This window comes from Centroberyx gerrardi, chromosome 3, assembly GCF_048128805.1.
Source record: "Centroberyx gerrardi isolate f3 chromosome 3, fCenGer3.hap1.cur.20231027, whole genome shotgun sequence".
Classification (NCBI taxonomy): Eukaryota; Metazoa; Chordata; class Actinopteri; order Beryciformes; family Berycidae; genus Centroberyx; species Centroberyx gerrardi.
In genome coordinates, this window is record NC_135999.1 from 26,686,030 (window position 1) to 26,711,389 (window position 25,360).

Genomic DNA, 25,360 nt, shown 5'->3' on the forward strand with positions numbered 1-25,360 from the left:
TGTACTTCACGACTCGCCGCAGAACAAGTTCACCCACTTTGTGACAATAAAGTCTTGAACCAAACAAAAAAACGGAATCGAGCTGACAATGGCAAAACGGTCCCGGCGGTAACAATGCGGTACAATTTCAACACAAACCCAGCTGCATGCTGAAATAGATAAATTGCATCATTTATGCGCACAAACAGCCTCTCTCTTCCTGATAAAACGCTACATTATGTCCCCAAAACAGTGTGGGGCGCATAACAGTCGGGGGGCTCTTCTCTCAACTTCACGCCTCGTCAATGGGTCTTTGAGAGCAAATTATGGGCACGCACTAGCGCACACACACACACACACACACACATCAACATGAACACACACACAGAAAAACACACACACATACACACACACACTTCCTGACTCACACCAAGCTTTGTTTTGCTAAATAAATACTATTAATGATTAATTCTCTCATGAGATGGGTCAACAATTCCGAAAGACCGCAATAACCTTGGAATTATATGGTTTCATCTACTACTTGAGATACTGTTTAACTTTTCAGATAACATGAAATATTGACTGTTTAACTTTTCACATGACAGGCAATAAAAGTAATATAACCTTTTTAATTTACATGTTTATTACTGACTTGAAAAGATATTTTAAAAATCCGATTTCAGCTTCACGTAAAGGCCTGATGCAACCTTTTTCTTGCAACATAACACGTTGCGACTATACCGATAATTCATTCAAAATCCACTCGGGAGTTCAGATAATAAAAAAAAAAAAGAAAGAGGGCAGTATGGTGGAGAACGTACTTTCAAAAGCCAACACTGTGCAGAACGCTGAGAAGCTAGACTGGCAGTAATGGCAGGAGACACGCTGAGAAGGCAGCATGGCATTATGCTGGAGCCATTCTGATGGAGGGATAAGGAGGAGAAGGAGGAGGAGGAGAGGGAGGAGGAGACAAAAATAGGTAGCGAGAGGTGGGGGGGGGGTGACATAACGAACTGAATTGGGTGAATAAGGGAGGGAACAAGGGAGGAGCTGAGAAACTGTGTGTGTGTGAGACTGTGTGTGTGTGTGTATGTGTGAACAAACCTCAGAATAAGGCGACAGTAGGCTACAGGTGAGACACGCAGCATTGTGATGAGGTCACCAGTTGAAACCGCACAGCTTCCAGGACAATCTGGGTGGGGAAAATAAATGAAGTGACACTCTCCTCTCCCTCAGTAACTGCTGTCAAGAGGCCAGCAGCAGCAGACTGTGGCCGCACTGTGCATGGTGTGAATGTGTGGAACTGGATTCAAATCACATTTTGGGAGCGGGTTCAAGTCTTAAAAGGATAAGGCTGGTGTTTTTTAATGCATTTCTTACCGTCAACAAATCCTATGGAAATAACAAAATCAGCAATGAATTTGTTTTGCTGACAAGTCTCGTCCATGTAGCCGGTGCCCAATGCAGCCTCATGTCCCAGCAGCCATAGAACTCCATTGTATTAAAAAAAACGATTAAAAACACATCAAAGAGCCTTGCCGTTGCTCTGGGCAACATATTTCATCATCGCGATGCACCGGGCCGGCCGACTTTTTCCTCAAACAACTTAATAAGCCGGCTGTAAACACTTTGCGATCTCAGGAAAGTAGTTCCGTAGCACCGAAAATACTCCCCGGCGTAATGAAGAATTTGTTCCCATTTGAATTTGATTTGGTAATAACTACAACAGCCTGACTTTTCATGGTAACAGTTAGCGATTTTTAAAATTGAAACTACGTCTTTGTGAGCTGTATTTCAAGGTTTTTAGCTTACAATTGGAGCCAGTGACTTCCGGTTTGAAGGCTAAAAAGGGAACGTGGGAAGTCAGAAAGTAACGGGAGTAGAGCAAACGTATTGTTGATTTTGTTATTTTCATAGGATTTGATGATAAGACAGCCGTATCCTTTAAATGGTATTCTGCAACATTCCAAAAACCAAAACGACAAAAGATCTAATGTTGGCAAGTCCAGCTTTCTGTGGATGGAGCGCTGCTTACTACCATTTTTGATTCTGCTCTGAAGTTTCGAGTCATAATCTCGTGTGCGAAGTAGTTTTCCCTCCACTGTACCCAACCCCAGAATTTCATTTGGACACAGAGTGAATCTACAGTGTCTCTACTGGGGGGGGGGGGGGGGGGGGACGCTGTTCTCTATTGCAGCCCCTCTATTGCAGCAATTTGTGATTTAGGCCAGTAAGCCGGTTGTATTTTTACATACGTAATCTTGCCTATAAGCAAGATTTTTAGTGCAGCTTGAATGTGAAGCAGGGTGTTGGTGCTGTGAAAGAGTGTGCAAGCTCAGCAAAACTTCAGTGGATAAAATGAAGGTTAAAAAACAAGAAAAAGTGAGAAAGCGCAGGTGCGAGGCGGTCGGTGTGTGTGTGTGTGTGTGTGTGTGTGCGTGTCAGGCAAGCGCGAGTGTGACAAGAAAACACGATGTGATGCTGTGATGGAGGGAGAAGAAGTTGCAGTTGAGATCAGCCTCTCATATGACTCAGCGAAGGGATTGTGTGTGCGCGCGCGTTTGTTGTGTTTAGCATGAATGTCACACCAGAGCGTGCTCACCCCGGCATTTTGCGTGCGAAGTGCGCGTGGGATGACCGTGTGCGTCATGAATTTGCGTAAAAGTATGCAAGCACTCATAATATGTACACAAACTGTCTACCAATGCGTTTGCATGGAGGCTGGTGGTGTTTCTACAGCAGCTATAAACAGCATGTGTACCTCTACTTCTACTCTACTGCATGGTTTTATTTCCCCTGAGTATATTTAGGTTTTCGGTTGTTTTCAGTTCAGGTGTTTCAGTATTTCGGTATCAGCGATTTAACCACTGATTGCATGTGTGAAAGAACAGAGAGAAACCAGAGAGAACGCTTGTGTTTTGATGTGAGACACTTTAAAGAGGCGTCAGAGCATATGTGTGTGTGTGTGTGTGTGGGGGGGGGAAAGAGATCCAAAAGCATGTATGAAGTGTGAGAGAGAGTCGGAGAGATCCAAGAGTGTGTTTTAAAAGCGTGTGTGTGTGTGTGTGTGCTCACTATCAGTGTGTGTGTACCTGCGCTCACTATCAGTTTTATTGCATCTCAACTTCCTCTTTCGCTGCTGCTGCTAACAGTGCCGCTCTGAAAGCTCCTCTGTATGTCCGTCTCCTCCCCGCAATCTTGGAACTGCACATCTAAGTCTACACTTCTTCTAAGTCTCACAACTAAGATCAGCTTTGTTCCATTGACTTAAACTGGCACAAAGACGAGCTTTGTCTCAGCGTGCATCCAGGAAACTCTCGACTGCAGCTCGATCACTGCGCCGACGCAGGCCTAATAAACCCGACCAGATAAAAACAAGGCTGAACATCAATAACTACAAGTTGGGTGATAAATAACAACAACATGCAGCAAAAGTACAGGCACGGCGTCGCCAAATGTTTACGAAAGCCGGACTCGCTCGTCACGGCTGAACAGTTTTAGGGCGACAGGGATATTGTCAGACGACTGTAACTCTTACTATCTTACTTACTATCAGCTGCTTGTAATGTTCCCACAATGTAAATATAAAAAATGATCCTGGTGGCTCATTGGGCCGAGGTGTGTATCATGTAAACGCATGATGTCCCGGGTTCAAATCCGCCCCAGGACATTCGTCGCATGCCATCCCCCTCTCTCTCCTAATCTTTCCTGTCTACCTCTAATATGAAACTATCACAATAAAAAAAAAAAGGCAAAAAGCCCCAAAAAATCTTTAATCAAATGTGAGGATTTTTAAAGACTTGGCAACCGTCACTCATTGAAAAATAATGTTTACATAACAGCTTTCCCACAGGATTGCAGCAATAGAAATAATGTTTCTCTGTTACCTTTGTCTTTCACAAACATGGGTTTTTTAATAATTTCATGATTGAACGCCACACATAATGACTGGGTTTGGGTCCAAGGTGTGTTTAGAAACATGCCGAGACCTCAGTGCAGCAATAGTGTATAAATATTAAACTTGGTTAACAGAGCAGAAGCTAATGTGGTAAAACCAGTTTTGAGGGATGAACCTTACTGTGTCTTGCTTATCAGGAAAGACTGGTTCATTCTAATACAGTACCTCTCATTGTGTGTGTGTGTGTGTGTGTGTGTGTGTGTGTGTGTGTGAGCGAGAACTGTGGGGTCGAGCGTGGGCCTGGGCACAGAATATTGTGTGTGTGTGAGAGAGAGAGAGAGAGAGTGCATGATGGGGTCAAACATAGGCCTGGCTACTGAGTATTGTAAGTGTGTGTGTGTGCATGTGTGTGTGTTTGTTCACGTTGGCTCGCCAGTCTGTCTCCAAGATACGGCTGGTAGAACACAATGGAGCCCATTCAACGCTGTACCACCTCCTGTCTCTAGAATAGCGCTGTATCACAGCTCCTGATGGGGCGGGTGTGTGCGTGCGTGCGTGTGTGTGTGTGTGTGCGCGTGCATGTGTGTCTTTGCACAACTCCCTCACACAGACACACACGTAATCCACGATAAAGCCGTCTCTGAATTGTCATTACGTTGATGTAATACCATCATGAGCAAATGCGTCTACGGGATCGCATGTCAGCCTGTGAATTATGATAATATGCTTTTATCATGTAAGGCCACTGTACCACGACACACGTTATGAAAATGGTTCATCATGTCACATGTAAAACTGGCACAGGGGAACCGAATGGCCCTTTATGCTCATCAATGATGGATATGATAATATATAATACCCCTTTTCATATATTAAAAAACCAGTGTAGACATGAAAACACGTCTAGTCATGGCTGTAATGATACTGTGCCAACATGATATACACACACACATTATTTTCTCTGAGCGTAATGTTACAGTAGAGAAGTAGAGCCGCTGTGAAAACTGCCCGGCATGTCACACATATAAAACTAGTAAGAGGGAAAAGCTTATAGGCAACATTGATAAATCTGATAGAATACAGAATATACGGGTCACACTCGAAAACTCAATATATCCATTCTGGAAAGAGATCACTACCTGAAACTCATCAGTCACTACTTCCAAAACAAAAGATGATTCAACCCTCAGAAGCTTATCTATTTGGTTAGCAAAGCAGATGAGCAGGAACAGTCATTGTGTAAGAGCTGGCATCAAATTTCCATCTAAATAAACTATTCATAAATAATAAAGCCATGAAAACACCTGCAGTCACAGTAACACAGTTGTGACTGCGCCAACATGATGAAATATTTGCCACGAGCATTGTGTTACATGATCTAATATGATACAGACATTACCTAAAGTTCATAAACAACAAGAGAGTCAAATTACGTATTCGACGTGAAATATATAGCCTGCTTTTTTTTTTTTTTGTCTGTGCCCTAAATACTTCAGTGATGGAAGGGTATGGACACTCGATACTCGCCTGCGACTATGTTTTTGTTCAAGCATGTATAAGAAACGACGTGTACGCATTGTCCAAGTCGTAATCTAAGATCAAACGGCTTGAGATCGGCGTCGGACAATGTATGCGAGTTTTGTGAGTCTCCCCTCTTACCTCATAAAATGACAAAACGTGAGACGCTTCATGTTTTTAGCGTGTGTGTGTGTGTGACCCAGATGCCATCGTCACCAACATGTCCCAAACACATCCGATCTGTCGCCTGACCTTCTCTCACAAACCATCGTCTCACCCGATCTCTCACCTGACCTTCTCTCACAATCCGTCCACGTCGGCAGCGTGCCAGATACTAGCCCTAGCCCGGTTCACACCTATTCAGGTCTCCATTGTTTTCCAGGAAAGAGACCTGGAGGGGAGATGGGGTCTATGAAAAAGAGAGAGACCGCTTAAGGGGAACGGTGTCTGGTTACCCAACCTTTTCCAGAACAATGAGCGGTCAGTGAGGTGTAAATTCAGAAACAGAAACCCTCTGTGTTCAGTTTTTGGCTGTGAGGCAGGTAAGGAAGCTGCTGTGGGCTTACTGGAGCGTTTACTTGGGCTAATTGCAAATTGTCGGGCAGGCGCTTCCAATTTAAGGTGAAGTGCGATTCATCGGAGGATTTTTGTGCGTAAAAAATGGAATTGGGTGTCTACACCTTTCCTGAATCTGACTTTGGGTTTTCTTACTTTTCTCTTCCTGCACGGCTTAAGAAGAACTTTTTTACTATTTTTCACATTTTAGAATAATAGTAAAAACATCAAAACTATGAAATAACACAAATGGAATTTTTACTTTTATGCAAAAAAGTGTTAAACAAATCAAAACTATCTTATATTTTAGATTCTTTAAAGTAGCCGCCCTTTGCCTTGATGGAAAGGCAAAGGCTTTGAAAAGAAATTCATACATAGGCATCGACTTCACTATTTATATTTGTCTAAGAAACTAATTTCAAGCATTTAAGCATAAGCCTTTAGATCAAAATGGCTTTAAGAGAATGAAACACATAGTACATTCAATCAGGTGTGTCCAAACGTTTGACTGGTAGTGTATTTTATGTTGTTTGTAATGTGTTTCATGATGACCCTGATGAAGGCCATAAGCCGAAACGCATTGGTCCAACAATAAAGTTGTTCTATATACTACAAGTGTTGCTGCAGTTTTGACCTTTTTAGACCTTTTTCCCTTCTCCATGCACCTTGGAAGTAGGTGAAGTTGTGCCAGAAACCCCTACTCTGAGTGTATTTTATGGCACCATCACTGCCAGGGTTAGAGGTTTCATCACCACTGGGGCCACCCATACTAAAAACTGCACTCCCAGTACTGTAAGGCACTTTGGATAAAAGCACCCACCAAATGGAATATATTATGTTACATGGGAAAGGAATGGATGGATTCGCCTGCTGACGATGCCGAGACTCGCTTATTAAAGTCTCTTAGGCACAAAATCTGTGTTTCCAGCCAAATCCAAGTATTGAGTAATGTTGATCTCAAAAGCATTGTATCACTTTGATTTTCACATTTAATTTTTCTAAGATTTAATTGTTGGATTACTTCAAAGATCGTTTTTATTTAAGATGCCACTGGTGTGTTTACCAATCCTGATGCTAAGCCTCACTGTGCTGTTTTTAGAGCATTTCAATCTCCATTTGCCACAGTGTGATACAGGAATTTTTTTTTGAGACACTGAATGTAACATTTCTCCAGAGGTCAGAGGAATTAAACCTGTGATTTTATGGATAAAGGGCGGTGTGTTAAATCACCAAGCGATACTACACCAAGATTAGTGTGCAATTTCATTTAATGAAGGAGCATGACAAGAGTGTAGCATGCACGCACATGCACACACACACACACACACACACACACACACAGCAGAACTAATGATACACAGCTATGTTGGCAACAAGAAGATGCCACGGGGAGACAGCGAGGTGTGATATGATGAATATTCCCACATCCCACTATCTTCATTAAAATGCACCACTCATTCACTCCCTCACTCCCTCCCGCTCTCTCACACTCACACTCACACACATACACACACACACACACACACACACACACACACACACACACACACACACCCGCCCGCAGGAGAAGCCACTGCACTAGCTCTTCTGGTGAGCTCTCCACTCTTGGCTTGTAGACTAGATCAAATCAAAGCCTCAGGTGATTACAAAGAATAGGAGCAGAGGATGAGAATTAAATAGGTTATCACAATGTTCGGGTGATAATCTGAAATAATAAACACAGTAAAATCTCAAAATCCATTTGTGGTTTTGAGCAAAAAGTCTAGACCATTAGATGGGATTCAACACGTTTCAAACTGTTTTCATTTCAATATCCAAGTCAGTTTGAAAATCGGCTATGCTGAAATAATGGCTAAATATAACAACCAGGCTAGAAAAAGACAGATAGCCTACCTGAAAAGGATTGTTGTGGTGTGTCGGTCAGTTCAATAATCTAGGTAATAATTCTAAGTAAAAGTGAATAGTCTGATAAGTTAGATAAGATATGATTGGTTTCCAAATTCAGGTTCACTGTGACGCAGAAAACAGTCTTTGTCTGTAGCCTTAGTAGCTTCAGAAGAACCGGCTCAGTCAACCTAAACAAATGGCAGGTTTTTGGCATTGTTAGCAAGCAGCTAATGCTAATGTTTACATGCGACTGCTAACGCTAGCTTCTAGATATGTTAGCTAGTGCACAAATAAGATTTGCTTCCACCAAGACATGATGGTTAGCTGACAATTAGCTAAACTGACATTATCTCAACACAAAATCAATCAAATAGATCAGTAAATGATCAGTTCTCAGTTAAAAACAGCACAGAAATCTGAGTCCAATACTGTAGTTGACCAACATTCTCAACAGTCCAATACTGTGGTTCATCAAGGTTCCCTAATGCAAACTGAAATTGAATACTGTAGTACAATAATGTTCTCTAGCATAAACCAACAAAGTCTAATACCAGATGTTTCAAAAGTATACAATTTTTCAAAATTAAACATATGGAAGACAAAGCGGTATTTTAGTTTAAAGTCGTTTTTAACTTTAGTAATTTCAACAAAATAATTAAACATTCAAATGATAAACATTTAAGCATTTATTAATACTACAAATTAAAATAATAATACAGAGAGTATTAATAATGTATAAAAAATGTATAGCCAACCTACTTTAGAAACTGCAGCTGCACTGTGGCTCAAATGGTCTTTTCAGAGTTTCAGAGAGCTTCACACTTCTCAGTCTTCTCCTATAGTGAGGGACCAAGGCTTCTGCAGCAGTGGATTAGCAAGTTTCAGGTGCGACTTGTTCGCTCTGCAGGCAAATCCTCGTCTCGCTCTGCCTGCCAAGCAACATTCGACCCCTGCATAGCATGTCACACAGGACTACTGCTAATTTGTTAACAAAGCTACCGGTCTCTCTCTCTGTATGCCTTTGCATTTTTAATGAAGCCAGTTGAATATGTGAAAGTCGACATATTGTATAAAACACAAAAGAGATGTTTAGATTTGGTTCACCCATCTGTTCATCTTTTGAAGTGCCTCATGTCTCTCTCACACCACTTAACACTACTGTACACTCTCTATTGTAATAACACTAAAACCCAGTATGTTGCACTCTTTACTATTGGTGGCTTGTAATGTTGGCGATCAAGGAATTGAAGCTTATTCTACTATTGCACCCACTACTCTGAATTAGGGCTGGGCGATATATTGTATATAATATCGATATTGCAATATGAGACTAGATATCGTCTGGGATTTTGGTAAACGTAATATTGTGAAATAACTTAAATGTCACTTCTTCCTGGTCTTAAAGGCTGCGTTACAGTAAAGTGATAAAATTTTCTGAACTTATTAGCCTGTTCTGGAGTAAAATAAACCGTGATTGGTTTTACCTGCTCATCATATCTACATCACTTATTACACATTACTGATTACTGCTGATCATTACTAATTTTCCAAATTTCCTTGTGTGTAAATATCTTATGAAAGCACGAATACTCATCCACAAAATATCGTCACATTATCGATATCGAGGTATTTAGTGTAGAATATTGTGAGATTTGATTTTGTCGCCCAGCTGTACTCTGAATGAGAGCATTAGCTAAATGCCTACAGGGTAAAATGCAAAAAGTGAACGTGTGTGTTTTGGTTGTGAATCTGTGCGAAGAATGCATACTCCACAGGCATGTTTTTCCTGTTTTCTCTGCTCAACCTTGTCTTTGTGTACCTATAGCTGTGCAATGTAAAGCATCACACCGTTTTCAAGGCTTTCCTCCGGCCCTAGAGACTACTGGCTGGTCTCTGATTTGGCTGCAGCCTGCAGGGTGTGCGTGTGTGTGTCTGTATGTGTGTGTGGGGGTGGGTAGAGGGAGGGTTTGGGGACACACAGTGAACAAACAGTGTAATCAAGTGGGAGGAACTCCACTGAGATTCAACAAGGAGAGCAGACTGATGGACCACACACACACACACACAGAATTAAATTCGAACCAGCACCAGAGCCTTGCTTAGGGGACCAAAGTGAAACAAGCAGCCCAAAAAAGTGGGTTTCCTGGGCTAGCTGGGGTGAAACGGAGCCTTTCCAGCTTTTGCGGCCTCCAGAGGCTATGTGTGTGTGTGTGTGTGTTGTTTGTGTGTGTGTGTGTGTGTGTGTGTGTGTGTGTGTGTGTGTGTGTGTGTGTGTGTGTGTGTGTGTGTGTGTGTGTGTGTGTGTGTGTGTGTGTGTGTGTGTTCAGTAAGCACTGGTCCACTTCCCCAGATGAGATTCTCTGCTGCAGGATAATCCTAATGAAAATGTCTTTCCTCTTCCTCTTTCCCCTGCTCTCATTCCCTCTCTCCCTCCATCCATCCATCCATCCATCCATCCATCGCTTACCACCACTACATACAGACAGTTGGCCACCTCACTCTCTCTCTCTCCCTCCTCCATTCACTTCTTCTCTATCCATCTCTATTCATCCCTCCCTCGCACTGCCGGCAGCAGATTCCTCATTGACGCAGGCATTTCTCAACAGCCGAAAAGAAGAGTGTGTGACGGCTGCACGTCACTGCCAGAATTGTAAAAACGCGGCTAATGGCCGGGTGGCTTTTGTTGTCGTTTGAATTGAATCACAAGTCCGGGCTAGTCGTCCTTCCTGCCTCTCTCTACCTTTACCTTGGCCTCCATTGATCCATCCTCATTCTCCCTCTCACTCCCTCCCTCTCTTTTCTGCACTCTCTAGCAGAGACCTGACTGCATGTTATTAGAAATAATAGTGGTCAAATGGTAATGTGAGGGGAATCTCTCAGACTCCCTCCCCCCTCCACCCAGCACCAAAGCCTTCTGTGATTACGTCATCGCTTTCTAGAAAGTGCTTTGCTCCGTTTTTTTGGTTTGTCTTTAACACCTAGTTGGCTCTGACAGCTGAAAAACATATTGCAGGAAATTGGTGTGAGGGTTTCTGTGCGTTTGTGTGAACCATGTTCCGGGAAACAGCGCGACACCGCCGGCTATTTCGAGGCGGTTTTTCAGTGTCGTTTTGAGACACACTGTAGGCCTTTCAGACAGGCACATACCACAAGTGTGTCAGATGGGTGTGTGTTGCATGGACGACCTTCAATCCAACAACGGTTGCTCATGAAAAATGCGCCTACTCAGTTGTAAACAGTATCTTCTGCAAAGTCACATTGCCCTCTCTCCCACTCCCTCCCCCTTTCTAGCTCTCACTATGAATTCACTCAAAACCAGCCTTGCATCAGACTTGGCTTAAATAGCATTTGCACTAATTCTCTGTTTGTTCTAACCTACTTAAAGCATTAGATTTACTGCATCAGGACAGTGCAGATAGTGTTTCCATTGCAGAGAAGCACACCAAATCAACCTCCGAATCATTTCACATTTCTGGCGCTCATTGTATCGTCCTACGTGGCAAAACCCCAACCATCTGGTGCTCCATGAAGGCTGAAACTATCACTAAGAATAATTTGCATCTCTGACCTCGGCCTGACTTGTACTAGATTCACCGTTTCCTGCCTCACAGCAAACCCCCCCCCCCCCCTTCAGCTGCGCCGCAGTGGTACGCTCCGGCACTGTAGCCTCCGTAAACACACATGCCGGGTCGAGCACAGGTCAGGACCATTTTCTCTCCCTGCTAGGTGGGTCTCGCGAGGGGGCACGGCGGGACACGACTGTAAGTTGACACTGAGGTGGCGGAGGAGGGGGAAAAAAAAAAAAAAAAAGAGTGGGCGAGAGAGAAAGGAGGGCAGAGGCAGAGAGAGAGTGAGAGAGGGAGGGAGAGAGAGAGAGATCCTCAAGGACAGACGACTTCTATTTTGGCCTGGTGGTAAATTCTGCCTGGCCCTCTGACAAAAGTACTACAGAGAGAGAGGGAGGGGAGAGAGAGAGAGAGAGAGAGAGAGAGAGAGAGAGAGAGAGAGAGAGAGAGAGAGAGAGAGAGAGAGAGAGAGAGAGAGAGAGAGAGAGAGAGATGAGAGAGAGAGAGAGAGAGAGAGAGAGAGAGAGAGAGAGAGAGAGAGAGCCTTATTTAGAAAAGGGGAGCACCCAGCACAACAGCGAGCGGGAAGGGAGAGCAGGAAGGACAGAGAGAGAGCGAGCGAGCGAGCGATAGAGCGCCATAGAGAACCAGAGGGAAACGAGGGAGGGCGAGAAGAGGAGGAGAGGTGGGAGAGCAGAGGCGTCGGAGACAGCGGCGCTGGTTCCACCGGGCGAGACGTTTCTAGACAGTTCCTCCTCTCCTCCACAAACAGCAGCAGTGTATGGAGAGCTCTTCATCCGCCCCCACATCAAGCCCAGCCAGACTCAGTTTGACCTGCCATAGCAGAAATCCATACTTCATCATCACAACGGCTGCCCCCACAAGACCCTGCCTCTGAGAGAGAGAGTGTGTGTGTGTGTGTGTGTGTGAGAGACTAGGGAGGGGGTGTTGGATTAGAGAGCCATGTCTTTGGAGTGGGACTAGCACGGTGTTGCAAGGCTGTGCTTTATGTGCGATAAGGCCATTCCCTCGCAGTATATGATTGATGGCTGGTGTTAGAGCATGGTGCTTCTCAAGGATATTAACCAAAGTCCACCGTTTTTTTATGTTGGCCCGCAGATCTGCTGAAGCCACTGAGTGACTGTAGGGATTTTATTAGGTCCTCGTGTCTGAACTGCCTCTGATAGTAACCTTTATAGGCCAGCTGCTGGCGCTCAGTCTTAAAACACTGCAATAAAACACACTGCGTGACAAACACTATGCATTGGACGCAATCCCTAATTATCATCCAAAACTATCACTCAACAAATGAAACTAACCAGCTTTGTTGAAAATTACTTTCTATTTTTAGCTAATTTCACCTGCCATGCCTAAACTTCAGCCTAGACTGAGAACTGCAATATAACCTGCTACCTTACACTAATCTTGTCTATTGTCTGACTTCAACGCAACTCAAAACTAGTCGGCTCATATATAACCAATTGATATGATGGACGTCCGCTCATGCAGTATAGGATATCTAGTGGTCAGCGCACCTTTAAATAACTACATAATTAAAATATCTACTCTCCACAATGTTGCCAATGTACAGAAATGACTGTAGGCCTTCGTCATCAAACGTAACATCATGAAATAAGCCGGCCCTCATCCTACAAACGCTTCACGGACTAGCACCACAATTACAGTCAATGCAACTCCTCACCTACACAAGTGTGCACGTTTGATACCTTTGTCCTATTTGAAAAATGTGCCATCAGTTACTGTACGTACACACACCTACGTCGTTACCACAGCAACCAATGCAGATAGCTTAACGGTGCCTGAACACACAGATCCGACCTGATCACTTCCATGGGATTTGCCTGCAGTCTGAACAAAGCGTATGACCGTCATGGAAAAACACACTTACACACGTTACATTACTTGGCAAGATGCTCACAGCCGGTAAATGCCTTGCTCTGGGGCACCTTGACAGTACAGAGTGTCACTCATATGCAACGTTCCACTCCAGTGCACCTGAAACACCAACAACTGAACAGTGTGCAGTTGCATGTGAGCTTTCAGAGTCAAAGCAGAACATCGGAGCGCTACCTTTCATGTCCCGCGCTCCGAGGCAGTATTTTTATCTCCGCCGCTCGCCGGGCTACAGGTTAGTGACGGGGAAACTTTGAACTGTTCCTGCATCGAGCCATCAAACGCCCTCCGACCGCCTAATGAGGGCTGTGAACGCCGACCCCGCGGGGGAGGGGGAACAGTCGAGGAAATGCACAAATGACCCCCCCTCCCTCCCTCCCTCCCGCCCCCCAATCCAACCCTCCCTTTTCTGCTTCCCTTGTTTTTCCTCCGTCCGCCTCTCTGCTGTCTTCTCAACGCAGCGGATCTGCAGCATGCGTGGGCAGAGGGGTGAATCGTTATGCTGGTATGTGTTGCGCATTTAACACGTGCGTATACATGATATGTAGAGAGAAAGAGAGGGAAAGAGAGAGAGAGACAGAAATAGTAGGTGGGGAAGTGAAAGAGAGAGGCGAAGGGGGATGGGAAAGTTCACAAGAAAACTGAAATAAGCAAGACAAATGACACACACTGAATGACAAAGTGTGTGTGAGAGAGACAGGAGCAAAGTGGATAGGATTTTATGTGTGAGTGAGTACAGAATGTGTGTGTGTCTGCTTCTCTTTCCAGGAATAGTGTGTGCGCAGCCAGGAGCCTAGCAGAGCGTGTATGTGTGTGTGTGTGTGTGTGTGTGTGTGTGTGTGTGTGCAGATGCCAGATCAGAGGTGGAACACAGCTTAATTCCCCCAACGGCAGCAGCAGGCTGTACTTGGCCGTACGTAACCTGTTGGTGGGGCCAGCCTGTTACTACTGGGACGTCCCGGAGCCTGGGACGACCCGGCCTGCGCCGCGCAGCTTACACACAAAGCAGTAACGGAGTAAAAAGAGATATGATCAATGGAAAGAAAAGGTAGGTAATGGAGAGGAAAAACCAGAAAAACAAGACTCATAAAAAAGAGGTTTGAAGTAAAAAACACTCAAGATGGATTACTTGTTTGTAAAATGTCTCCCAATCTTTGCTGCATGTCGTCTCCCCTCTTTTTCCTCCTGCCACTGAACTAAGGCCTGTAATTAGTTTGACGCTCACAAGGGTTCGGCTTCTGTATCCCGGCACTGAAAACATCCCTTTGTCCGACTGGAATAAAGACCATCTTGATGCTTAAGCCTGTCCCGAGCATGGGAGTGACACTAGCGGCTGGGACAAATATGGCCTCCAGCATCACTCAGTTTTACTACAGCTTGGGCTTTACTTCTTTACCCAGCACTTCTCTATCGCACATGATCACTCCAGGGACGCAGGAGTTCTAGAAATACAGTCTGGCCGCTGTAACTTTGACCCATCCACTCTTTTTAAGAGTTGAAGCTTATTCTGTTGCACACATGGTAAGTCATTCTGGACAAGAGCACCAGCTAAACAAGTCAAAAGTTAATAGATCTCATTGTTGATTTTTTGTCGTTTGGATTGTTATCCAACTCACACAAATAATTAACCTAATACCTACAGTTTGGTTTCTTTGGTCCAACTATGGAAGGAAAGTTTACTTCGTGGCGTTTTTGTATTTGGTTGATTTACATTCACACTGCTCAATTACAAGCGATCCAGGGCTTGCAAACAGAAGTCACATGGACTCACAAGCAGCTTGTTTATTGGACAGTTTTGACCTGTCATCCTGCCAGGTTAGAGATTTTGGCAGCGGTGTAGAGCCAAAACAATCAATTCCAGTTCCTATAACTTTAGCTATAAGCATGATGGACTCTTTGCTGTAATTTACCTTCTCTGGTGTTCATACCAGTTGAGAACACTTGAGGAAATGGCTGAATATGAGCATCAGTCCAGACTGCAGTTTGCCCTCGGTTCATTTTGTTATACTAGGTTTTCCAAAAATGAGGAACTGCTGGCTATTGTCAAAAGGAAATTATGTTATCTTCATAATCAATGCATAATCTATACTTAATATAATCAAGGAGAATATATTCCTTTGATCAGACAGCACACATACATGTACTATGCACAGTGAAGAGAGAGTAGAGAGAAAGAGGCCTTTGATACCAGCTCATGCCAGTAAGCTTCTCACAAACAAGAAAGATTAATGGGACTGTTATTGCCACAAAGAGAGGTTGTAGCCAAATATTGTATGCAGAGAGCACTCTTATCATAGTATTGATAGAGGATAGAGTATGACACAGGAATTAGGGAGGAAGACTTCATATTCCAACAGTTGGACCAATTAGAAAGCCATAATAGATAAAGTTTAGGAATAGACTATCCCTGTAGGGGGGTTAGAAGGTAGAGAAGAACCTGAAGATGGGAATTCTTTGTCAGACCCTTCACATATCAGTTTTATTATGTACTCTGTTATATGAAGAATAAAGCCAAAGAAAAAGAATCAGAGTTTGTCTCATTCGTTCTGTGTTCAGCTCCTCGAAATTGAAGTGGAAGTTGAAGAAAGAAGAAAATCTACTACAACACTATCAGATGTCAACATCCGTCTCCTCATACCCATAAAACCTTGCGTTCTGCGATAATTTCCTGTACACTCTTCGCATAATATTCTCACTCTCCACAAACTGCAATACAGTTTGCTTGAAAGAGGACAGAGTTCTGCATTTTCAGGCGTCTCAGTGCGATTATTTGGTGCCACATGAGTTTGAATGGCGAACTAACAAAACGGAACAAAAAACGCTCCAGACTTCAAAAAAACCGCTCCAAACATGCAGCCTCAAACTATACTTTTGACATCTTACATACAAGTCCTCATGTACCTCACACACACATTGCAAAAGGGACTGTGTGGAGTGATTTCTGTCCGTTTGCCTCGGGCGAACCAGGCCATGTTTCAGTGGGAGCGCCTACAAAACAGGATGCTGAAGTGGAACACGAAGAGTGAGATGCTGCTGATCTCTGTCAGCCCTTTCACCTCTGGCAATGCTAACTGACAGCCTCAGCGTGCCAGCAAAGCCATTTGTTTTCGGCCTTGCAATTTGACTCGCAGGCGGTGAAAAGAGGGAGCACAATAAAAGAGGTGTAGCCTGTGTGTGGGAAAGACAGAAAGGGAATGGACGGAGGGATGGGAAAGGTTGCACAGTAACAAAATATCTAAAAAAGGTGCAAGGCTGTTATGCATGACAGTGTTAACGAGAGAAAGATCACAGAGGAGAGAGTACAGATAGGGAGAGAGCGTTTTGCCATTATTCATTTCTTTTTCCAGATGAATTCTCATTCTAGTTAGATGCTTTGGCGATATTGCGGCTGCATTCATGCCAATTAAGCATACTGTGCTTTAAAAAAAGAGAGAGAAAGAGAAAGAGAAAGAGAAAGAGAAAGAGAGAGAGTGAAAGAGAGACAGAGCGATCATAGGAATGTGTTCTTAATCAAATCTGGCAAAAGAACGGAGCTTCAGCTGTGGGGCTCAGGTGGATCTCTGGAGTCCACACTCTCAAATGGATGACTGGATAACACTCTGCATCCCTCCATCCCTTCCTCCACCCCCAGGTCCCTCTATAGCCAAACTCAGTCTCTCTATTCCCCTCTGCTCCTCCCCACTCTCATTCTATCCATCCATCCCTTCTTCTTCACTTCTGTCTCTTTACATCTCGCTCCGTTCATCTCCCTCCTCAGCAGCTGTACACTCACCTCACTTAGTTTTCACTCCGCTGTTCTCCGATGCACACATACAAACATACAAAATAGCCTACATATTCGAGTGTGACAGCTGTGTTCTTTCCCCAGTCGTTGTGTCCGAAAGCCCAAAGGTCCCCCAGAAACATTTCCTCTCTCTTGCTCTCCTCCTCTTTCTCCCCCCCCGCCATCCATCCTTGTCCACCCCACTGCTGTGTCTCAGAGAATCAACATCACTGCTGACTGAAAAGGCCAGCGTCCCCATGTGACGTGGTCCTTGTTGTTGTGTTTTTGGGGACCCGGGATGTTCGTTTGGGACATCGCAGACCATTTAGAGCCAAAGAGAGATAACTGCCCAAGTAGCAGTGTGCTTCTGCCTCTGCTTGTACTGCAGCGAACAACACAGTGAAGTCTATCCTTCCCCCTCCTACCCCTTTCCTTCTCCCTGGTTGTCGCTGGCTGGAGGAACAGATCCAGGATCACTTAATCAATTGATTAATAAAGTTGTCAATAAATCAAATCAATGCTTTACTGTTCCCACAATGTCACAAAAGTACAGTCAGCAGAATCACCTTGCCCTTCCATCAACAGCTGGTTCAACTGGACCAAATGAAGACTGTTATTCCGATCACATCCTCCAAATTGTCACACACACCCCAATCTCTCTCAGAGCAACCTTGAAGTAAATAGAGATGGATTCCCTGACGATTACCTCTTGGCCCGTCTGCCCAATCTGACCTAACATGCATTTTTTTTTAAACCTTTATTTATCCTGGGAGGATTGACTGTGCACGCTTACGCTCATCAGCAACGCCCTGCTTCACATTCACAGCTGGGAGCTTCCCAGTATGACCACAGTCCTCTACTGTCAGCCAGTGAGCAGCTGCACTGGAGCAGCTGGTGGTCAGGTGCCTTGCTCAGGGGCAGCTAGTTAGAGTGTGTCGAGGGAAAAGAAAGCGTTTTGCATTTACTCTCCACAGCCAGTTCTAAGCTTCATCTGCTTCTCTAACCTCCAGGCTGCCACCCCCTCTCCTCATTCATTTGCACAATATTTGCCTTTAACCACCTATCTGGGATCGGCTTACTCCAGCCCTCATATACTCTTACCCATATGGGGCCTCCGATCAATACTCGACCCCTGAGCATTGGCTGGGGAGCCGGGCCTTCTCTCCGGGGAAATTAGAAATGGATTCAGGAGTGACGGTGGGTTTGGGTTTGGTTTTGACTAGAGATGAGACGAAAATGGGTCTTGTCAGCGAGGCCTGCGGTCGCTGCATACAGTGTGCCCGGGGCAGGGTGACTCAGTCTAGGTGAGGTGACGCGCAGCGGGGCTTTCCTCTGGGCTGCAACATGCTCTGCTGACAGGAGCGAACGGTCGGAAACAAACTGACATCAGCTCAGGTGTTTGGGAGAAAATGGGGCGTGGGAATGTGTGGAAATGAGGGTGTGATGGGGGAATGAAACTGTTCAAATAAATCTTACCAAGAGGAACACAGAGCTAGCCTGTATAGCTTAACAACGTTTACTATTTAGTGGACACTTTAATCCAATCTGCCTTATAATAACACAAGTTCATACAATTCTAGCATAGGCGGTTAAGTAGGAATCGAACCCCGAACCCTGGCAGTGTAGGAGCCACACTCTACCCACTGAGCTTTTCAGAGCCGTGCAGCCCATTACTGATTAGGAATGTGAAGGAGTAAATTGTAATGAATATGAGGTATGAGCCTGGAGGGTCACACTGTACCGGCTGTGGGTTCCATGTAGACTCTCCTCCGTTATTAAAACTAACCCTCACAGACCCAAGACCCAGAAACCTGCGTACCAGCTGAAACAATAGTCTGGAGCGAAACCAGACATCTAGCAATAGGAGAGTCGAATAGAATAGAATAGAATAGAGGCCATGGAGATAGCATTACACACAGACCATCCTGCTTTAAAAAGCAGCCAGTCTGAACCGTAGCATGATACTCACAGAGGGCCATCGGTTACTGCCATCCATTTGCCCCCTCATTTCGTGAGAGACTGGAGGATAACTTCATCAACATCACCCACACACACAGGGCTACCACCACCCTCCCTCCCCTCCCCTCAACATTGCAGTCATGCAAGTGCAATGGCAGGGGTCTGCACGTCACCAGCCCTCCTGCCCCCCCATCCCAGAATTAAAAAAAAAAAAACAGACAGCGGCATCTCCTCTTACCCATCTGTGCCTGTGTCGGATGTCTTTCAGAGCTTCATGGTGGATGCGAGCCGTGCTGATAGTCTAGTCTAGTAGTTTCGCTGCAGAAATCGCTATGCCATCCTGAAGCACTGGTGATGCTGGAGTCTCGGTGCGTTCGGTAACCGGGCCGGGTTATACTACAGTCATCTCGCAGTGTTTTCCCCCCGGTTTTAGCCGCCGGATGCGCCGATGACGGGCTTGTATCGTCCCGAATAGGACCGGTCGGTGTACGGCGGTTCCCGTCGGTCGCGGTGATGAGACAGCCTCCTCCTCTGGCCCCGCTGTTTATTATGAAAAACGGGGACCGAGAGGCGGACGGGCAAAAAAGAAAAACACGCACCGATCGGCGTTGGTGCGCAAAAGGAACCGCGATCCGCTCGGCTCCGGCGGGTTATCAGCCAAACGGTGCAGAAGGGATGGAGATGGAGAGATGGGGAGGGAAACGGTGGGTGGGTGGGGGGGGGGGGTCGCCGCTGTGTGTCGTCCTATTCGCCGTTTTCTGACGTGTTTACGACTCGCTGTCGCCTCCTCCCTCCGTCTCCTCTCTCTATCTGGATCTCTCTCTCTCTCTCTCTCTCTCTCCGTGATGCGTCTCCCTCTATCTTCCGTCCTCCAACTGCGCTCTGCACCCGGTGTGACGCCTTTCCGCTCGTCGTAAGAAAATAAGACCCCCCCTCCTCCCTTTTATTTCTTCATCTTCCTCTCGCTCCCCCGGCTGGAAGGAGGGGGACTATAGTGTGGGGCAACTGAAAGCAAAAAAAGGGGGGAAGGAAGGAGGGAGGGGCCCCGGGAGAGGAGAGCTCCTCCCCGTTATGCTGCTTATCAGCGGCGGAGGAGGGGGGGGGGCGCGCGCGCAACGGGAGGGAGATGGACATAAAGAGGAAATGAGAGAGAGAGAGAGAGAGAGAGAGAGAGAGAGAGAGAGAGAGAGAGAGAGAGAGAGAGAGAGAGAGAGAGAGAGAGAGAGAGAGAGAGAGAGAGAGAGAGAGAGAGAGAGAGAGAGAGAGAGAGAGAGAGAGGATTACTACTTGGGTACTTTTAGGAGTCTCTAGTGCCCTAAAATTACATCCTACCCCCCCCCCCCCCCATCCCTCCCAAAAACAAGGACCACCCTTCATGGTGAGGTTGGCCTCTTCACCACTCTGCACAATAGAAAAATGCACTAGACTCTCCTTTGGTTTAATCAGCAGGGATTTAATGGGGAGTAAACCATTTTGTTTTAATTTGCAGAATACACTTCCCTTACTTATCTGACCTAAATTCATAATAGCCTATATATTATAGCAAATAGTATCAAACTGATGTAAGTTATATTAAAACATGGCCTTTAAGAGAAAAATATTTATGTGAAAATGTAACTGACTTGTTTATATTGGTGGTTGCTTGATGTTTCCGTTCACCCACCTGTGACTTTACCACATCATGGTGTTAGACTAGGCTGAAGTGTGTGTGTGTGTGTGTGTGTGTGTGTGTGTGTGTGTGTGTGTGTGCGCGCAGCAGCATCATGCAAACACAGGCTGGAGGCGCTCAACTCAACCCGATAATTGAAAGGCTTAAAAAAACACTCAGAACTAGCAGAACCTGTAAAAAGCAGCCAGCTCTAAATGAGTTAGCCGAGTGTTCAGTCAGCAGTCACAGTGAATAGCTTCAGTTTACTGCCTTCATCGTTTCAGGCCTTGGAGACTTTGATGCAAAAGACCTGGGAGTTTCTCCAGCTTTCGGCAGTTTGTGGAGACAAACCTTTATGCTAACATTCTGTGGTGTAATGTGTCTGTTGTGTTTTGTAGTGGTGCCACAGCTGGAATAGTCACCTTTCATTTATTCTTTCATAATGTGGGCGTAGTGAAGCTCTTTCAGACTCCAACTGTGATTGAGGGCTTTACAAATAAACCTGAACTTTTTCATATTTCCCAACTACGGAGTGGCTAGTAGTAAGCTAGGGTTGGACAATAATTCAATAGGCTATTGAGAAAAAAAAAAAAAAAGTCTGCACACTGCAATGATGCCATAAACTAATTTATTTCCAACTTTAGTTCATGGTGTTTACTTTTTCAATGTCCAGCACCTGTGTGAACTTAGATGTCCGTGCCTTCAGTGACTTTTATAAAAATTCAATATCAATTATCGTCTTTTAACAGAATCATATCATGTTAAAATGATTTATCATGTTATGCAATGTTGTCTAACTTCATGAAGCAAATGCTAGTTAAAATCTCAAAAAATGAGATCTGAAACAAAGATTATTTGAAAATTAGAGTTTTATTGTACTTTATATTACCATGCAGTACAACTAACATCAATATATTTAACATGTGATTTTGCATATGTTAGCAGATATCATTATATATCAATATTGAAATAATTTCTTAGGATTATTGTGATAATTCTGTCCATATGGCCCAGGCCTAGCAGCAGGTTACAGCTTGGTCACTGTTTCTCAGATTCAGGACTGGGGGAACCATGCAGGTCACTGGGAGGAGAGCAGAGTCCATGGGCTCATTATTTGGCAGCCGAAATAAGACTTCTCTAACAGCTTATGACTTACTTTTAACAAGTGTCAGTGTTCATGGAAGAAGTCTCTGCTTGTCCCCTGGCTCCAAGACAAAAGTACAGCTGTATGCCCGTCCTGCAAACTAACAAGTCAGTCAGGAGTGGATCCTCCCTCCTGCCTCACTGTCACACAGCCACTGTTCTCCTGCTGCCCCACTGAGCTCTGCTACTGTTCAAGATATCTGTTCAAGACAGGCTTAGATATCGAGCCGATACTGGCTTTTTATCAACTATTGGGTATCGGCCTGTCAGTGTCGTCCACTGCCAGTATGACACAGGTTCCTCCCTGACCACAGCTACGTAAAACAGTCAAAAACCTGCAATACTCAATAATAGTTCAGTTCTGTTTAATTCTTCATTTAGGCAGTAATCCCGGAGTTTCCCTACCATTGCTTTGGAGTGGTGGGTCACCCTCTGCCCTAAGGAGCTGCTAACACTAAAACATTTCAGTGTCCCATGACAGCCTGAATACAAGGCTGCAAGGCTTTCCAAGGCTTTGCACGCTGAAAACACTAAAGACTAGGAATGTTTTGGTATTAAAAAAAGGTCAAACTTAAAAATATTGAACATTGGCAGAAAATATTTGCGCCTCCAGTCTCAAATTGGCCTTCAAAAACCCTTGTCGGCCGAACCTTAGCTCAGGAGGAACCATGAGACAAAACATCATAAAAAAGGTTAATTCCAACTTTTTTTCCAACCTGGGCCGCATGCTCCAAGCTTTCATGCCTATCGACTCTGATCAAAATTCTTCCTTGCAGAGCAGCATGCTTCGTTTGCAGCAAGCGCTGCTCTCCAGTACAATCCAACAGGGCCAAGGGAAACTCAAACAGTGGAACCCAAAAGCACTCACAACATTCTTGTCCACTCATTCTTGTTGGACAGACACATGAAACACACACACACTTCTCAAAATGGAAAGAATGTACAAATATTGAGCAACAGTCAGATCACCTGACAGATATGAGGTTATGGAGGAGAGCGATTCAGGCTGAGCTATCCCTGCTGGCTACAGAATTTACCTCTGTGACTACTACGGGTTTAGAGCTGCAGACAAGCCCACAGACCGCCTGAACTGGATTCAAAGCAAGGTTGGAGAAGCATGAGGAAGTGTGTGTGTGTGCAGACAGAACATTATCTCTGCTGGGACAAAAGGCAAAGACAGCCAAGGGACGGCCGCATTGTGTTATGTCTGAATAAAAAAAAACAACTAAAGCACAGTGTGGCCTGATTAATCGATGTTTGGCCTAAAAGTCAAATCTTAGTCTAAAGCTTCAGGAAAGTTTTTGCTTCACGGTTGCACAACTTTTTCCTGGGTATTCACTGAAACAATTTCCATGACTATCTATATTCAAATGTTATTGTATTTATTGCAGAGCTGATTTGAATGAGTCAGGTCGTGTTTTTGCAAGCTGCAACTGTTACTTGGAAGTTATATTAGCTGGAGGATGTATTTGTTTTGAGGTTGGGGTTATTCCTTCAAAAAGATACACAGCAAATTTTCAAGTGTTACTAAGTGTTGATTGGGCTCAAACAAGTTTTTAAACTAGATTTTAACACATTCAGAGTTAAACTAACACTGACAATTTTACTGAATTTTACAGAAGCCATGGTTGCTATTAAACACCTCTCTGGTTAAAAGAATATGAACAAATTTGCACGACATTTCCCAACTTGTGGACACTTTTCCACCACTATTCCAGGCCTGAAAAACATTTCTCAAATTCCACGACAGATCTATCTTTTCCATCACCATAATAGATACGTTGCAGGTTGAAGCTTTAATTTCAGCGGTGGTGTTTACTCAGAGACGGAGCCACAGGTCTGATTACGCTTGTAGCAGCGACTCACAGGCATTTGATACAGTGAAGATCACAGCTCTCCTACTTTACATCTAGAACGGTGGCAGAGACATGCTGTCATGCTTGCATCTGCTCACACACACACACACACACGCAGCCGTTTCAGTGTACGAGTGCATATGTGCAAGTCTGGATTTACCGTACCTCCCATTTTTCCTCGTATTCATCCTTTTCCCTGTAATCCTCAGCAGTGTGATGTGAAGTCGTACAGTTTAAGGCAGCAGTCCGCCTCTAGGAAATCCACATATGTTGTGTTCAGGTTGGACTCTTCCCTCCAGCTGATACTAATGAGCACTGTCATTAAGGCTGATAAAAGTCAGGTGTGCTAACTGAGCAAATATGGCCTTTGACACACATCCAGCCGATTGCTTCCTGGTGAAAACTGCAAACAAATATGGGTTTGTCACCTCATTGGCTGCGTTTACACCCTAAACACTCCTGCACAGGGAGAATGTCAGGTCCCGCATTGCGGCTGGTGACTTTTTAACTCCAAACTATCATAAAGACAGAGCAGAGAGGACAGTATAAGTATAAAGCGCAGACTCGTGAAATCTGGCTCTAGTGACCTGTGACTGCCTGTCTTGTCCGTGTTCCTCTCTCTCTCTATTGATCCCCAAGCGGAGGAGTCATGTCTTTGTCTGCCCCGACTCCACTGACAGGTCAGAGTGCAGCATCAGGAGCTGATAGGGATTTTAAAGCATCTTTTTGGACACTTGGGATGATGGTGAATGAAACCTTCAGGATCTTCAGGTTAGAGGACTTGGCCACCTCACTGCCCAAATGAACCTGACTCTGACCCCGGGTCCCCAGGCTGCTGCTTGAAGATGCTTTGTCAATATGGACTGGACTGTGACAGATCTGCAAACCTAGCTCCACATTGCCATCTGATGGACTGCCTGTAATATACAGCAGAACAAAGTCTGAGGAGAAGTGGCAAGTAGGGGCTGAATTCACTATTTGGCACTTGACCGCCATGAAAACCAGAATATAAACTAATCACCAAGATCGGATGCAGCTGGGCGAGTTTGTAGAGTTCGGATTTTGACTTCCTTTTAGCACGTTGGTGAACAGATTCAACGATGTGGGCAGAAAAATCTGAATTGAGCCACTTCCACCTGTAGTGTGAACGCAGCCTCTGTCACACTTCAATAAAAAGGCATTATGTTTCAAAACTGAATTTTATTGGGGGGAATAAACCTCTAAAAAGCTGAAAAAAAAATGATATAGCGGCTTCCAATATGTCATGTTTTGTTAAAGTCATCTTAGATGGCATCAAAGCCTCATCGATACCTTTCGTTTTCATGCATGGGACTTTGAGGCTGTAACTGTGATTCAGGGTTAAACAAATAAACTTGACCTTCTAATTTCAAGATTTACTTTGAGTCTTCCCACCTGTCCTGTAAATCTCAATGGGCTCTCACCTCTGCTAGCAATGCATTCATGGTAGTGTCAGGCCTTTTGGATAAATGTCCACCAAACGGCATCTGTTACTAGAATGCACACAGATTATGTGTGGGTTATTGGATTTGTTTTTTTTTTAAGTGAATAACATTCTCCTCTTGCATTAAAACTGGAACAGGAAGGCATTTAACTTGCTGAGACTTCGCCGAGGCTGTTATGAGCCAATCAGGTGACCAGAGACTTTGTCAGGGT

General features: G+C 44.6%; 1 protein-coding gene across 2 annotated transcripts in view; it reads right to left on the reverse strand.

The window, feature by feature from the left end:
• The window catches only part of mgat3b (beta-1,4-mannosyl-glycoprotein 4-beta-N-acetylglucosaminyltransferase b), a 51,598-nt gene extending 31,720 nt beyond the window's left edge, over positions 1-19,878 (reverse strand). The window contains exon 1 of one of the 2 annotated variants that reach the window (XM_071910630.2): positions 19,278-19,878. Coding sequence is in view for 1 of the 2 variants with exons in the window: in XM_071910629.2 (XP_071766730.1) it covers positions 1,084-1,127 (44 nt within the window). In the remaining variant the exon portion in view is untranslated. Of the gene's footprint in view, positions 1-1,083; positions 1,158-19,277 lie in introns of those variants that run through there. The other variant, XM_071910629.2, reaches the window with a different exon arrangement.
• Between the last annotated feature and the right edge of the window lie 5,482 nt (positions 19,879-25,360).